This window comes from Punica granatum, chromosome 4, assembly GCF_007655135.1.
Source record: "Punica granatum isolate Tunisia-2019 chromosome 4, ASM765513v2, whole genome shotgun sequence".
Classification (NCBI taxonomy): Eukaryota; Viridiplantae; Streptophyta; class Magnoliopsida; order Myrtales; family Lythraceae; genus Punica; species Punica granatum.
Window position 1 is genome coordinate 7,412,877 of NC_045130.1, and position 15,435 is coordinate 7,428,311.

The 15,435-nt window shown below is 36.9% G+C and overlaps 2 protein-coding genes across 6 annotated transcripts; both read left to right on the plus strand.

Moving 5' to 3' along the window:
* Positions 1–4,275: 4,275 nt before the first annotated feature.
* LOC116205808 (2-oxoisovalerate dehydrogenase subunit alpha 1, mitochondrial-like) lies at positions 4,276–8,394 on the plus strand. Of its 2 annotated transcripts, XM_031538469.1 has the most exons (10): positions 4,475–4,712; positions 5,370–5,686; positions 6,148–6,285; positions 6,383–6,565; positions 6,753–6,910; positions 7,009–7,108; positions 7,242–7,353; positions 7,460–7,599; positions 7,685–7,870; positions 8,010–8,394. In XM_031538469.1, exons 3-10 carry the CDS (start codon positions 6,151–6,153, stop codon positions 8,175–8,177), a joined length of 1,182 nt encoding a protein of 393 aa, XP_031394329.1. In that variant the 5' UTR covers positions 4,475–4,712; positions 5,370–5,686; positions 6,148–6,150; the 3' UTR covers positions 8,178–8,394. The 2 variants fall into 2 exon arrangements, with proteins under 2 accessions (XP_031394328.1, XP_031394329.1); XM_031538468.1 differs by lacking the exon at positions 5,370–5,686 and having other exon boundaries at positions 4,276–4,712.
* Positions 8,395–8,557: 163 nt separating this feature from the next.
* Positions 8,558–15,200, plus strand: LOC116205807 (probable serine/threonine-protein kinase PBL8). 4 transcript variants are annotated; one of them, XR_004156585.1, is made up of 11 exons: positions 8,558–9,579; positions 10,054–10,193; positions 10,776–10,873; positions 11,174–11,460; positions 12,196–12,633; positions 12,741–12,901; positions 13,090–13,163; positions 13,444–13,613; positions 13,772–13,921; positions 14,261–14,557; positions 14,981–15,200. XR_004156585.1 is itself a non-coding variant. In XM_031538466.1 (10 exons), exons 1-10 carry the CDS (start codon positions 9,408–9,410, stop codon positions 14,303–14,305), a joined length of 1,713 nt encoding a protein of 570 aa, XP_031394326.1. In that variant the 5' UTR covers positions 8,741–9,407; the 3' UTR covers positions 14,306–14,639. The 4 variants fall into 4 exon arrangements, 2 of the variants coding, with proteins under 2 accessions (XP_031394327.1, XP_031394326.1); XR_004156584.1 differs by having other exon boundaries at positions 8,741–9,579; positions 13,466–13,613; XM_031538466.1 differs by lacking the exon at positions 14,981–15,200 and having other exon boundaries at positions 8,741–9,579; positions 13,466–13,613; positions 14,261–14,639.
* Positions 15,201–15,435: the final 235 nt, after the last annotated feature.

A 15,435-nucleotide genomic window follows, 5' to 3' on the forward strand; every position in this document is an offset into this window, starting at 1 on the left:
TCATTTTTCTTTTTTTTTTTTTAAGTTATAAAGGAGACCAAAGGCCTAGTACATATAATGAAAGAGAAATTCTAAATAGCTAATAAAAGAACATGGATAGTACTATTAGGTATTGAACTTGCACCTCCAAATCAACAGGCAATGTTGTGTGTCACTACGCTATAACATTTTTAATTGCTTGTGGTAGGAGCAAATCTATGTCTGAGATACTCACGTGTTCCATAAAACTAGACTTGAGGCCAACGTAACGCGTGGACGCTTGTGATTTTTTTTGTTAATTTGTCATAAATAAATAAATAAAATCTTTATGTATCTATGACTTATTATGTTTATGGCTTATATGAAGTATTATATATTAGTAGATGTAACATTGATTCAGAGTATAGATTTGTTATCGTTACTGTTTTTCTAATATTAAAATTTAAATTTATTTGTAATATATTTGTTTAGATGATTTTATTTATTTTTTCATAGAAATTTATTCATAACGGTATAATTCTAAATCCAGTATAACTTCCCATATGAATAGCATATTAAATAATACATATTTTGCGTATTGATATTATAAAAATAGAACAATTTGTATTTGTAGTAATAAGAGTTACATATTTGTAACTTTTATCTTAAAAGTTCTATAACCATATAACATATTCAATATATGATATATGTGTCACTTTGCTGGGCCCAAAAGAATGAGCTCCTGGTCCGGTCCCCCCCTCGGTGACTATCTATCCCCTAGACGTTATTTTTTAAGGTTTAATTAACTTATTTTATTTTAATTTCTCATTTTTCTTTTACTTTTTAAATAATTTTAATTTGCAATCACTGATAAATTACCACGTAGACAAAATTAATGGTGTCAAGTCCACATTAAGAATGTCTTTTTTTTTCAAAAATAAAATATGAAAAAAAGCATAATAAAAATAAGAAAAGTTGGATGGAAAGTTTTGAATACAAAACAATTGACACAACTAACCATGTTTCTAACACTACAATACTAATAAACTTATGCTCATTTCTCACATTCTTTAAGTTTTTTATTAATTACTTTTGATGGGTTATTAAATTAAAGAAGATGAATGAAAATGCACTCAACCAAGAATTGAGTAATTGCTCAAAAATCTTACATGACATACTCACATCACACGAACGGAGGCTCCTCATCGCACAAACTCGAGGAGCCTACTTTAAATACCTATATAATGTTTATTATCCCTAAGTGAAACTAAAACTCTTGTCCCATTCGTTAGTTATTTTAATAAATTTCATTTTTTCTTGTTAAGTTTTTTTTTTTTTTTCATAACTCTTTTGAACGTGATTCAAACAAGGTAATATTGGTTAATTTGTCAACAAATAATCTGATCGTTTTAGTCAAATTAGTGTCTTTAGGAAAATATTTTTTCCCAACTTTCATAAAAAAAATAATACAAAAATTGTATAAAAAATGCAAGGTATACAAATTAGGATATTTGTAATGTTCTTTTTCCTCAAATTTTAGTAATTTTTATAAAATTCTTCAACCCTCGAATTTGAAGTATTCTACCTTCACCCAATTCACAAGGCTCAACAAGCAATTGGTATTTCATGATCAAACAATTAGGTCAGTGATTTCGAAAAATAATTTTTTTCTCCATTTTTCTCCATTTGCCCTATGCATACAAGTATTTCCCACTGTTTTCCCCAAATAACTATAGGTATATAAATAATGTTTCCCATGAAAAAAAACCTCTAACATTCCCAAGTAAATATAACGTCATGTTTTTCATCCATACATGTACAAACTTTTCTCATTTTTTTTCCTGAACACTGTAGGATTTAACAATGTGATATCCTCTCTATCTATTATCTTTTTCTAAAAATTTAAACATGTATCCCATGCTTTATTTTTCTTTATAAATATCAATTATGTCTTTCTTTTAATTCGTATTATTTATTATTATCCATAAACTTTCCTCTTTTATATTGTGTCGTTTCATGAATTATACTTATATGCTTACTTTTTGTGTTATAAGTACTATATTTTCTCCCTTTTTTTAGGTGAAATATTTTTTTCTACATTTATCCGTATAAGAAGACCTAATCATGAAAACTGATTTCATTATTAATATATCTTTCACAAATTTATAAAATGGGAATACATTATGTTCTCCATTATTTAATGTTATTTACAAATTTTCAAATCATTTAATGCAGTTTTTAGACTTGTAAAGAAGCACGGGAAAAATACTTAATTACTAGTTTTCTATCCCGTGCATTTGCACGGATTCGTTTTCATATATTCCTATACAAATTTTTATTGAAATTATTTACATTTTAAAACACAAATTTTATGATTAAAAATAAAAATAATAAATTCAACTATTAATTATAATTTCAAATATTTACCTTAATATTTTTTGTTAAAAATTACAGTAAGTTAATTATTCTTTTGCCACATAGCAAGTTAATGATTATAATAATATTTTGAAACTATTTATTTGAATTGATACTTGTTAATTATCAATATAGATTGACATATATTAAGTTTAGTAATTAGAACAAAACTTCATTTCACTCATTTTCTTAAATAATATTTATGAGATTCTTATTTTTAAAATTTTATTTTTACTTCATTTATGATTTTAATCTCATAGCGCTATATCATAATATTTTTCATTTATAAGAGCATAAATTTTTTGAAAATTATATTTTTATTTATGAGCTTAAAACATATAGATATATATAATTTTTATAACAATTATTTTGAATTTTGAATAACATATTGCCTACTTAACATAATCAAATATTTTCAATAGCTAATTTCAAGTTTCATACGATAATTAAATGATAAAATTAGACTAATTTTGCAATAAACAGTCCCAATTAGTAAGTATTATATTATACATATATTTAATAGTAAGTACATTAGAGAGATTCGCTATATACGACATCCTTATGATAAGTTCATATATATTTACTTCATTACCCATTTTTTTAAATATGCAGATTTGTTGACATCCTTGTTTAATTTTTATATTATCATGAGTCATAAATACTAATAACAATTTTAATCTTATATAGAAATTAGATTTATATCCAATTAAATAAATGAATTTCACATGATTAAACAACTCTCTTAAACTTTTTAAAATTTAGTTCACTAATGAGAGATCATTTAATAACATAGGATTCAATTTTAGTTATATGACTCTAAGTTTGTAGAATTAATGATTTGTTATTATTTTTTTGAAATTTTTATAAGAAAAACTTTTTTTTTGTGTTCTATATTTGTGTTATGCGCGGTTTCTTCTTTTCAGACATTTATTTCATTATATAATTATATATATTTAAAATGATTTGTTTCTTAAGAATCATAAAAATAACAAAAAAATGTTAAATTTCACACAATAATCTTTGAATATATCATTCGATGAAGTTGAAATAATTAACTTATTCAGTATATCTTTTTGAAATTTCTCTTACAAATTTGATTTATACATTTTTATACTCAATTTCATATATTCTAATTTTTTTCACATGTCAAATTCCCAATAGTTTATGGTTTAAATAAAAATTATATATATTTATATATTTATAGTTTGAGTAATGACCCTATTGAACGCATCTCTTATACAAATTTGATTTATGCATTTTTATACTCAATTTTATATATTTTAATTTCTTTCACATGCCAATAATTTATGGTTTGAATAATGACCCTTTTTAATGGAAAGTTGAGTCAATTTTAATATATATATATAGATATATATGGATGGATTATTATTTTAATTAATGCAGGAAACCAAGGCCATGATCCACATGGCACATGTTGAAGTCGTGGACGCAAAAAGAAAAGGAGAGAAAAAAATTGCTACATATGAATATGGATCCAAACTTCGGATTGGTAGGCTGATGGACGAAACAGGGAAAAAAACAATAAAGAAAAAGAGAAAAAAAAACAATTGCAAAATGCGAACATGGATCCAAAGTTTGGTTTGGTAGGCTGATGCCCAAGACATTATCTCTTATATTTCTTTTTCTTGATAAGCAGATATTATCTTATTGTTCGGTATACTAGTGTAGGGTGCGACACCACGGGAATAAAAACACCCGTGGGTGCGCGTCTTGTAATTTTTCGCTATCGGCTTGACGGGGTGCTTGCTCCGGGAGGACATATATAGTCCAAATTAATTTGAAGTTTGGTATAGGCATAAAAAAAGTCCCAACTATCCCTCGTGCGGGATTGGAACATGTCACGTGTCGCATTCATCAAGAAATAAAAGACATGTCCCATTAGCCTGACCTACTCAAATACATGTCAGGAGGAGGAGCCAATACTAAATAGATGGACACTGAAGAAAAAAGATAGACAGCCATCATCAATCATCGCAAACTTTATTTTCCTCTATAGCTTTGCTTCTTCTCATCTCCATCTTCGAGCAGCTCCCTCCCTTCCTATGGCTTCCTGGTTCAGAAGATCATCGGGGTCCGTAAAGACCGTTGCCCGGCAGCTTCTGAGCTCGAGGTTGGGCTCTGGGGGAGCTCTCAACCAGAGCTTCGCCATTGCCAGGAGCTCACCTCATCCATTGCCACTCTCTTCCCGGAGCTCTCTGGTGATTTGGGGCATGAGTCGGGTCGCCGAGCTTGGCACAATACAGAGGTTTGAGTCGACTGAAGAGGAGAAGCATCTCGAGCCGCCGGAGGAGGAAGACAGTGATCTGGATTACCATGAGGTGAGTCCTTTTATGTCTCATCTTCTTTTCCATGGGTTTACTGATCAAAACAAAAAGGGGCCTCGCGAAAAGTTACGATCTTTATATCCCCATAATAATCAGAAGCTGTTCGAATATACTTCTCGATGTTTTATCGGGACTTATACGCAGTAAAGGTGTTTAATATTTTTATCAATTACCAAGACAAAGAGAAACACCGGAGTACCGTTGAGTACGGTATCGGGGGCTCCGGCTATTGGTAATGAAACCTGTTTCTCGATGACACGGGAAGAACTTCCATAGGCATCAATCTGTGAAAGCTAATATTGATTACTAACGTTTCGGATAAATCGGGGGGTAAATACAAAATTATGGGACTTGTGGTGGACAGAGGGGATAAGAGTTCACGTTTGTCATGTCTAGGTCATGCAGTGCTGTCTGAATCATTCATTCCTTCTATTCAGGGGAAAACCTTTTAAAGATCCCATCTCGTCACACATTTTTAATTTCTTTTTGATAAATAAAATAAAAGAATCTTAAATTTATAATATAAGATAAATTTTATTAATTCCGTCTCATCGCGATAATAATTTGCGAGAAAGAAAAGATCATTTAGAAATTTTTCTTTCTCATCCTAAGCGACTGCATCGTCATCGGAAGTTGCCTGTCTCTATCCAGACTTTGACGGGACATGCAGTTTTGAGTTTTGCGGTCTCCTTGGAGGAACAAAAGGACGAAAAATGATGGAACTAGAACCCTCCTGTCGGTGCCCTCTTGCTGTTTCCTTCCCCTCCCTTTCGCGTGAGAGCAGCTTCCGTGGTTAGCAATAGAACATCAGGTCCAAAATTTATCGAACACTCCGATCAGAGCCGAGTTAAATGATGGACAGAACGAGTCACTGATGAGAGCTCAGATTGATCTTGGGCCTCATTAAGGTGTCATTTTTGGGTGCCTAAGAGTCAATCGAGAGGGCGCATCTGTGCTTTAAGCGTGCGGTAATCTTCTTCTTCTTTTTTTTTTTTTTTTTTCCCCGAAAGGACAACGGACAATGATGTACTGGGCCTTCTTTTGGCAGAGTTAACGCATCCTTCTCCTATTGGGCTTTAATTATCTCCGGTTAGCTGTCAAGCCCATGACGGCCCAAGAAGTTGTCTTTGCGAGATGACACCACCTATGGAAGGATGCCTACTTTTTTGCATTGAATTAGCGTATCACCTGTGTTTTGCCAACTGCATTACGCTTTATAATTGGATCTCTCGTGTGTTCATAGAAAGCTAGGCATCCATGTCCACATATTTAAATTCCATTTTTTCCTAAGAAATGAATGATGTTGGCCTGGTCGTACCGTCTCGATGGGGTATCAATGGAACTTGCTTCCTTCTCTTATGCTGGAACATTACCTTGCTCGATCGCAAAAGGGGAAAAAGAAAAAGAGCATGACCACCTTTAATTGCAGGAGATGGATTTTCCCGGAGGAAAGGTCCGTTTCACCTCGGAGATGGAGTTTATCTCTGGGAACTCCGAGACGAGAGTGCCGTGTTTTAGAGTTCTTGATCAGTATGGCCGCCTACTTAACAATGTCGACTTCGAACAGGTAAAAAGACTCTTGACCTAGCTACTCAACTCGTTGAGCGTATAGATAGTAATATTTTCTTCTTAAGCCAAATCCTTTTACGTTTGGTATTACTTAGGTGAGTGAGGAAGCTGCAGTTAAGATTTACGCCAATATGGTCACCCTTCAAATGATGGACGTGATACTATACGAAGCTCAGAGGCAAGGAAGAATATCTTTCTACCTCACCTCGATGGGCGAAGAAGCTATCAACATCGCATCAGCGGCAGCCCTCTCAGACGACGATGTTGTCCTTCCTCAGGTTTGCTTCACTGGAAACAGATTAAAATGTTAAAGAGTTCCAGGGAAAGGGAATACAGAAAACCGGATTCGTGTCCATTCAGCTTTTTCTGCTGTTCCACCTAATGCATTATAACATTCTTTGGATCTCAGTAGAATTCTCGTTTTGAAACTACGATTGAACTGATGAAGTTCATATTGGCGGGCAGTATCGAGAGCACGGTGTTCTGTTGTGGCGAGGCTTCACCATGCAAGAGTTTGCCAATCAATTGATGGGCAACAGGTTCGACTATGGGAAAGGGAGGCAGATGCCGATACATTACGGGTCTAATAAGCACAACTACGTCACAATCTCATCCCCGATTGCGTGAGATCTTATAAGAATTGGCGCAACACCATTTTCATTTCATTCAAGCTTTCTTCTATATTAATTCTTACCCCCCGGACTTTGTTGTTCTTCACCAGAACTCAGCTTCCCCAAGCGGTGGGAATCGCTTATTCACTTAAGATGGACAAGAAAAATGCATGCGCTGTCACTTATATCGGCGATGGCGGCACCAGTGAGGTAGTCTTTTCCAGAAAATTATGTTATATCCTACTTCCAGCCGGAAAAGTTGGCTCTCGCTAGAATTGTTTTTCCTGATAGTGTACTTCAGGATTTCCTAGAACTAAACCAATCGGGTTTTTACGGAATCTAGGGGGACTTCCATGCGGGTTTGAACTTTGCAGCGGTTACAGAATCCCCCGTCCTCTTTATCTGTCGAAACAACGGATGGGCCATCAGCACCCATATAAGCGAACAGTTTCGAAGTACGTCTTCTCCCCGCCTGTCTCTCGAGTTGATATATATTGTGACTCGGTTTACTTGCTGAGAAACATAAAGAAGTGAAGTTTCCTTGTGTATCATATCCGCCAGGTGATGGAGTGGTCGTCAAGGGTCGAGCTTATGGTATCCCAAGCATTCGTGTCGATGGCAATGACGCTCTCGCTGTGTATACTGCAGTGAAAAGAGCTCGTGAAATCGCTATAGAGAAACACACACCTATTCTAATCGAGGTTGTTGAATGTTATATGCTTTTGATTGCAGAAACTATTGCCATCTTCTCTTTGCTTATTAATTTTCCTTTGGCTCCTTTGTCAGGCTATGACATATAGAGTTGGCCACCACTCAACCTCAGACGATTCCACAAAGTACCGGCCAATCAATGAGATCGAGTACTGGAAAACGGCGAGAAACCCAGTAAGCAAATTCCGTAACTGGGTCGAAAGTAATGGATGGTGGAGTGATGAAGCCGAGGCTGAGCTCCGCACGAGAGTCCGGAAACAGGTAAAGAAATTCACGAAACCGACTCTCTTGTGCTGCTTAGTACTGCTACTACGACTCTTGTACTGCTTAGTACGGCTCTCCTCTCTTGTACTGCTTAGTACTGCTCTGCTCACCCGCTAAAACTCTCTTGATCTCGCAGTTACTGCAGGCAATTCAGAATGCAGAGAAAACCGAGAAGCCTCCATTGAGAGAGCTGTTTGCCGATGTCTATGACGTCCCACCAGCGAATCTCCAGGATCAGGAGGCGGAGCTCCGAGAAGCCATCAAGAGACATCTGGAGGACTATCCATCAGATGTTCCTGTCTAAAGCCTATCGTTATGCCCAAAGCTTGTTGGTAAGTTATCTCAAATTAGACAAAGATGTATATATACTGCTTCGTATATATGTCCCTGATCCTGCCAAAGATCAGGAGAATTGGATTAAAAGATTGCATTGTAGTAATCACCCATTGCTCCTTTCGGATTATCGAGGTCCGATCCGAGCTGGACATGAAATTCATAATTCGATGTTTCATTATGGAAAATATGAAAATTTCCTCATTCCTTTATCTCTAACATACATATGGGCACACAACTAAAAATCCCCTTCTCTCGTGCCTAAAGTCGGTACAAGACACGTGTTCAGGACGCCACTAGAAATTTTGTCCATTTATTTCCTTGTAAGCTCTAAACTCGGTTCTATTGGCACGTCTCAACTACTCTCATAATTTTCAATGAGACAATGAGATGTTTTCAGCCTAATCACTGATACTAGTTCTCAATCCGGTTCTCGACTTGCTCTCGTTTTGATCTACTAGACGAAGCGACCCAGTAGGCTGGGCCATGATAAGCCCGAACCGGTCCATCATCAGGAAAACATCTGAACCGGTAGTTTTTACAGTTGGGCGTTGCGCCGGAGAAGATATGTATCGATTTAAAAAACTAAACTTTAACCGAGACAGGCAAACTTTTGTCATCATCTTTTTGGCGGACTTCCTTGTAATCTGATGCTGGCGGCACTCTTGAGCTCAATCTCCGATGTCCGAATATCCCGGAGAATATGTTTTTTATATTCCCAGAATCTTCCCTTGTTGTCCAATGCCCTCCCTGAGAGCAACACTCTCTGGGGGGGAGAGATAGAGAGAGAAAGAGTACGAATGACTCCCCAATCACCATACCACTTAATCCAATCTCATTGGGTGACCAATCTCAATCCCCACCTTTGATCCGCCTTCTTTTACGATAAACTCGCTTGTCCCGTCCATTGTTGCGCTCCGATATTTATAGCAAGAACCGAGCTTGAGAGCTGAGCCCGGAACTGTTCGTGAAATTTCCCCCCCAGAGAGGTGCCCTTCTGTCAGTTGCAGTCAACCGATCTGCGCCGTCTCTGATAACCGAGCTTTTGAACGCGGCATCCGTTGCAGTAAAACTAGTTTCTTTCGTCAGTCTTCATGTATCATATTCGTGGAAGACTCCATTGAGAGCTGAGCTTTCTCTTGACAAGCACGCGTATTTGTTTGAGAATTCAACTCTCGGAGACTTCAGCGGGATTTCATATATGGAGACGCCTTCTTCTCCTTCTTATGTTATCATCGCATTTGATGCCACTAAGGTTAGGAATGAGCATGAGCTCTGGGTCACTCTAAACAATGTTCAGGCCAGAGGCGATATTCTCCGTGGAGGGGACACTATTGTTGTTCTGGGAGTCCTACATAAGGTGACTCACCCTAGTAAGTGTTTGACTTTGGCATTTCCCTTAATCAACGATGATTACTTTGCAACAACTGCTAACAGATTAATCCCCTGAGCGTGGTCTTTAGAATGACGCCCTTAAGCTTTCTGGGCTCGACATTTTTAATCGATTTCAAATGATATACATGCCATTGACGCTGAACCTGGCTGGAAATTTCAGTCATTTTAACGAAGCTTGTTGTGGCCAATGGACTTCCTTGCCCGAATAGCTTCATATGTGGCACACTTAAGTTTTATGTACGATTCAGAAGTAGTTTAGTGCATATATGTACTACTAATATTATTTTATGCAAAATATGAGTGCATGAAAGGAACTTCTCTTCAGAGTTTTGCGTGGTTAAGCTATAGGTAGAAGGATTTATTTTTTAATCTAATAGCAATTCACATAAAGTTTTTCCCTTTGATAGAAAAGGATTATTCCTCAATGTGTATCTCTTGTTTGGTTTGCATAGTGGGTTTCCAAATTACACCGAACGAAGATGCTTTTACTGGTACTAATTCCACTCGAGCGATGGAGGAGGAAGTTTCACAGAAAACTGAGGCCTATGTGAATATGCTTCTCAAGAGTGCTGAGAAATGCGAAGATGATGGGGTAAAATATGCTTTGAATTTCTGAATATGTATTACATGTCCTGTCAATGCAAGGAGATAGCATTATGCATTTGTTCATTTGAGAAAAGTATTCCTTTCACTGGGGCATAGGTCTAAAACAAATGGGAATATATATTTATATATTTAGGCATGATACCTGGATAGAGTGTTACCGGCACTTTTTTCTAAGGTAATTATTTCGATAATGCAAAATATCATGGCATATATTTTCATTATAAGTAACATCGTCTTAGAAACTCTCAGGGGTCGAATGTGGCAACTTAAAACCATTTTGCTATTAATTATATTAGGATACTACTAGCTAAGGAAAAGAAAAATTCACTTAGCATTTAGATGTGAAGATTGTAAAACAGAGATCCTGCTTTTATTTTTAAAGAGAGATTCTCGAGTATCAGGCATCCCGAACTTAAAAAATTCGCGGGACTTAAAACTTCTCCGACACTAGAATTTCATGTATAGCAAAAAGTCTCCTGTTACTATGAATATTATCACATTGAAGGACGAGTGCGCTCCTTGGTGGTAACGAGCATTTATTTTCATTTCTTCCTTTCCCTATATTCAGGTAAGCATGGAAGTAAAAGTCATAGCTGGAGCTCCTGTCAAGCAAGTTATCTTACAAGAGGCTTTTACATGTAAGGCAACTTGGGTTGTACTTGACAGGTAGTTCCTAACCTCTATTTTCCGTGCTAATTTATTGCTTTTCCTTGTACAATTTACAATAGTTTTACTGTCTGAATTGCTCGCACAGAGCATATACTTTTAAGGCTTGGTTTCTGTAGTCTGTCAACAAAGACGCGTGGATTAAATGGATTTGCACTTGTGATCCGCACTGAGCCATACAAGCTATTTTCTTCTTTTCTTAGTTGAGATTGCTTTTAAGCCTCTCTTGTTGTTGCGTGATGCATATATCCTGTCAGTTTCTCCTTCAAGACGGCCCATTTCTTTTAATTCCCTTCATAGGCACCTCAGGAAAGATTTCAAGTTCTACCTTAAACAAATACCGTGCAAGGTGGCACTCATCCAAGATAGCTTGTCTGTGGACATTCTGAGATCCACTAGAACAACTGAGGCCAACCTCATAGAACACAGGCGATTTTACTCCGTGTCCAAGCCAATTCTATCTTTGGCTATGCAAGGTGGTGAGAACAAGGAACAATCTGCTATTACGAGCCCTGAAAACTTTCGCAAGCTCCAAAGGAATTCAATTGTATCTGACCTTGGGGATTTCCAGATAAGTGAGAAGGCAGGTAAGAGTCTGTATCCTTCAATTGTTTGTGTGACATTTTCAACCTTTCTTCTATATGCTTGAAAAAAATACTTTTATTACTTCCCCAAGAGTTTGACGCTTCGTTTGGTTTCGCAGTTAAAATCACTAAAATTTTAACTTTAACTTTAACTCAATACACTACACAACAAAAATACACATTTTCTAAGTAAAAAATTTTGACTTTTAACTTTAACTCAACACACTACACAATCATTTATCCTTTTCCACAATCAAAATTAAATTTACTTTAACTCTGAAACCAAACGCACCATGACTATTCAGCATCTCGTTTCTGTGGTTTTTGAGAGCCGGGTTATGGAGTTTGTTAGATTTGGTGAGAGAAATTAAACCGAGACAAGAACGAAGCTTATCGAGCTTGAAAAAAATCCCCTACAATGGGAAAGGGACTTATGAATGTGGCAAATTCTATGAGAATATTAATAAGTTACTTTCATAAAATTACAGAATTTCAACTTTGGCATATGGAATTTGGAAACATGGTGTCAGCGAGAGGAAGTTACAAAATGGAAATGACAAAGCAGATCTCTAGAACTGGATCACTTAGTAAAAGGATTTTGTTATTAGTTAGTTGACAGTTCAATGCCTTAAATTAGGGAAAGTTTCAAACTGTTTGAGTTCATGTATGCTGTTGAACACTGAATCCTGTATATTCATCTTCACTGCTTAGAGTAGATTCTGTTTCTCTGTCTTATAGGAGTGTCTACTAAGGACGAGGGTAAATCGGTCCCTCACATCCACAAAAGAAATACGTTCCGACTGAGCTCCTTAGAAGCTCCAATTCTCTGTGCAACTTGTGGGACCAGAACTGAATTGGATCTCAAAGACTCTATGAGATTCAGCTTCTCCGAGGTACAGCAGGCAACAAATAATTTCTCGAAAGAGAACTTGCTTGGAGAAGGCGGATATGGGTATGTGTACAAGGGGAACCTTAAAGACGGGCAATCGATCGCAGCAAAGGTTCGAAAAGAAGCTAGCGCGCAGGGGTTTGAGGAGTTCCGTTCTGAGATTTACGTGTTGAGTTTTGCTCGGCACAAGAATATCGTGATGTTGTTAGGGTATTGCTGCAAGGAGAACCTTAATGTTTTGGTTTACGAGTATATCTGCAATAAATCCCTGGATTGGCATTTATTTGGTAAGAATCTGCACTTCTGGTATTATCACTCAGATAGAATTTTGCAATAGAAAATTTGTTTCCTAAGAGATTGCTATCTACCGCTAATTCTTAACTTCCTGTAACAGACGAAAATGCAGCTGTTCTGGAGTGGCATCGGAGATACTCAATAGCCATTGGAACTGCTAAAGGGTTGCGCTTTCTGCATGAAGAATGTCGTGGAGGTCCTATAATTCATCGGGATATGCGGCCCAGTAATATACTGGTCACTCATGATTTTGTTCCAATGGTAACTTTATACTCTCTCTAATCAATACTGCCACTCCTTATTGTCGCATTTATATCTACTTTTTAGTCTACATTGTGACTCCATTTCATTCTCATGCATGGTACACTCGTGAGGATAAATCTCTTTGTGATCAGTGGAATGATAGATCATTCCTGTCGATGATAGATTGTCTCCTTTACTGCTTGCAGCTCGGTGACTTTGGCCTAGCTAGGTGGAAGACAAGTGATGATCCCGTGCAGACGAGAATACTTGGTACATTAGGGTGAGGATCCCCTGGAGATAAATATTTTTCGTTTTGCTTGATTACTAAGCACACAATTACCGTTAGCCTTTTTGAATTTTCCCTCGTGAAATTGGATTTTTCCTCTGAAAATTCAGTTAATTACTTAAATTCCTCTCTTTACCGGAAATGGGCGGCTCATGAAAATTTCTCAGTTTCATAAGGGGGAAGAGACTAATGAATAATGGGCATAGGTTCAGTTTCCATTTAACAACAATAAAATGCGCTTGATTTATCCTCGTTTTAGAATAAATCTTTGTAGCTTGTCCTCTCGATTCTGGCAGATACCTCGCGCCAGAATATGCGGAGAACGGCACTGTCTCTATAAGAACAGATGTCTACGCTTTCGGGATCATCCTATTACAACTAATTTCAGGGCGCAAGGTGGTAGACAGAAAGAAGAACGAACAAGATCAGTCTCTGAGACAGTGGGTACGAGCGCGTGGACTGTTTCTCGGGACTAGTTGTTGTTTTGCCTTACTTTCTGACCCGCCAAAAGAAAAAAAAAATGAAGACATTTGTGAACTGCAAACTGTCCTTGTATTCAGTGTCTATTTGTGAATTATCTGCTGTCTTTGTTCTCTGTGCAGGCAGAACATCTGATAGAAAACATGGAGTTACATGAACTGATTGATCCACGTATGGGAGACTCGTACGACACTTACGAATTGTATCTCATGTCAAGAGCAGCATACTCATGTGTGAAAAGTAATCCGGAGTTGCGTCCTTCCATGGGAGAGGTAAGTCCTTCTATTTTGAATTTCTCGAAAACTTCTACCGAAAATTCCAGGGCAACTTCATACTATAATAAATGGTGATGACGTACCAAATACCGAATCCCGCGTAGAATCTCATAGTCGTGATTGAGGCAGAAAATGAAGGGAGCATTTAAAAAGCATTTCATAGCTTTCAGCTCGAGAATAATCTGATGCCATCTTGCTCGAATAATTCCTTTAGACAGTTCAAATTGACAACCACTTTTCAAAAGCAGTTCCCAAGAGCATGCCATTCCTATTTCATCTTTCGAACCTAACCCGAAAGTTCTGGAACTGATTTAGCTAATGTCGATCTCAATGCAGGTTGTTCGTTTTCTTGAAGGGAAGAGTAATCAGTTCTCCAGCTAAGGCGAGCAACTCTTACCAATGGTCACTGTACTTGAACGAGTAAATGGACATATAGTCTTTCATTTTGCAGTTAAAGTCTTTCACAACTTTGCCTCTTATAGTCATCTTTCACAGCTTCTCCTGTGTGGCAGAAGGTCTACCAATTTTCTCTCTTCGTTTTCCCTTGCACTGCTTCTTCTGTCTCTTCACAGGTATCCGAATGTAAGATCAATTTACAGAGTATCGAACGAGAAGCTCAATAAACAGAGAGATGTTAGTCTAAATCTCAGCCCTTCCTCATGCAATTATCAGATCTTTCATTCAATGAAAACCGAATCATGGTTATATAAGAAAACTATCAGCATAAATTTCTTCAGAGATTTTTTCAGTATTGAATTTGAAGCAAACATAGTGACTGCCTGCGGGTACGTACTCCATTTGATTTCTGAGCGTATTAAAGTAGAGCCCAGTCGAAGACTCGAGATTAGATTTGTAGGAGAAGAAAGTATAAATGATAAAAGGACTTTGAAAGGACTTTAGCAAAATGTGCGGGGAATTATTACATGCCATCATTTCCCAGGGACGCATTAGCAAATAATGTAATTAATTTATGGTAATATGATGCATTATGAAACACTGGACCAAGCAATAGTTCCTAGCAATAGTTTGTGCTTTACACAACTCTTCTCATGGCAGGAGGAGAGGGAGACATGCACGGATAAGTCGAGGCGATGCAGTCGGTCCTGCGGAGCCCACTGTGATATCCGTTAGAACACGCTTTAGTTTGAAGCTGATAAGATTACTACATCCGAATACTGTAATATATATAGGCATATGTTTAACAATCATCAGATCTGTCGGACTCTTCGACTGTATTGATATACTTGAAATAATTACAAAGGGAATCGTTATGGAAGTTTGGCCTTTTCTCATCCATGAAAAAGCATGAGATTCCATGAAATTGTTGAGATTGGGAATTCATGCAGTGGTGGTTTTTTTTTTTTTTTGGAGGTATCCAAGCCCAAGAACCTCAGCCATTTAAACTGAATGGTCTTTCTTAATAACTAAAGAAGTAAAAGCAAAAAGAATTTTTTTTTTGTCCCCATCTTTTTGCCCATTGTTAATAGGAGATAGTGACAAGACTCCAATGG

Coding starts and splice junctions, on each gene's coding strand:
- LOC116205808 (XM_031538468.1), top strand. CDS start 4,437: ATGGCTTCCTGGTTCAGAAGATCATCGGGGTCCGTAAAGACCGTTGCC. Junction 4,713..6,147: donor GTGATCTGGATTACCATGAG/GTGAGTCCTTTT, acceptor CTTTAATTGCAG/GAGATGGATTTTCCCGGAGG. Junction 7,871..8,009: donor GCACGAGAGTCCGGAAACAG/GTAAAGAAATTC, acceptor TTGATCTCGCAG/TTACTGCAGGCAATTCAGAA.
- LOC116205807 (XM_031538466.1), top strand. CDS start 9,408: ATGGAGACGCCTTCTTCTCCTTCTTATGTTATCATCGCATTTGATGCC. Junction 13,164..13,465: donor AGAATACTTGGTACATTAGG/GTGAGGATCCCC, acceptor CGATTCTGGCAG/ATACCTCGCGCCAGAATATG. Junction 13,922..14,260: donor TGCGTCCTTCCATGGGAGAG/GTAAGTCCTTCT, acceptor ATCTCAATGCAG/GTTGTTCGTTTTCTTGAAGG.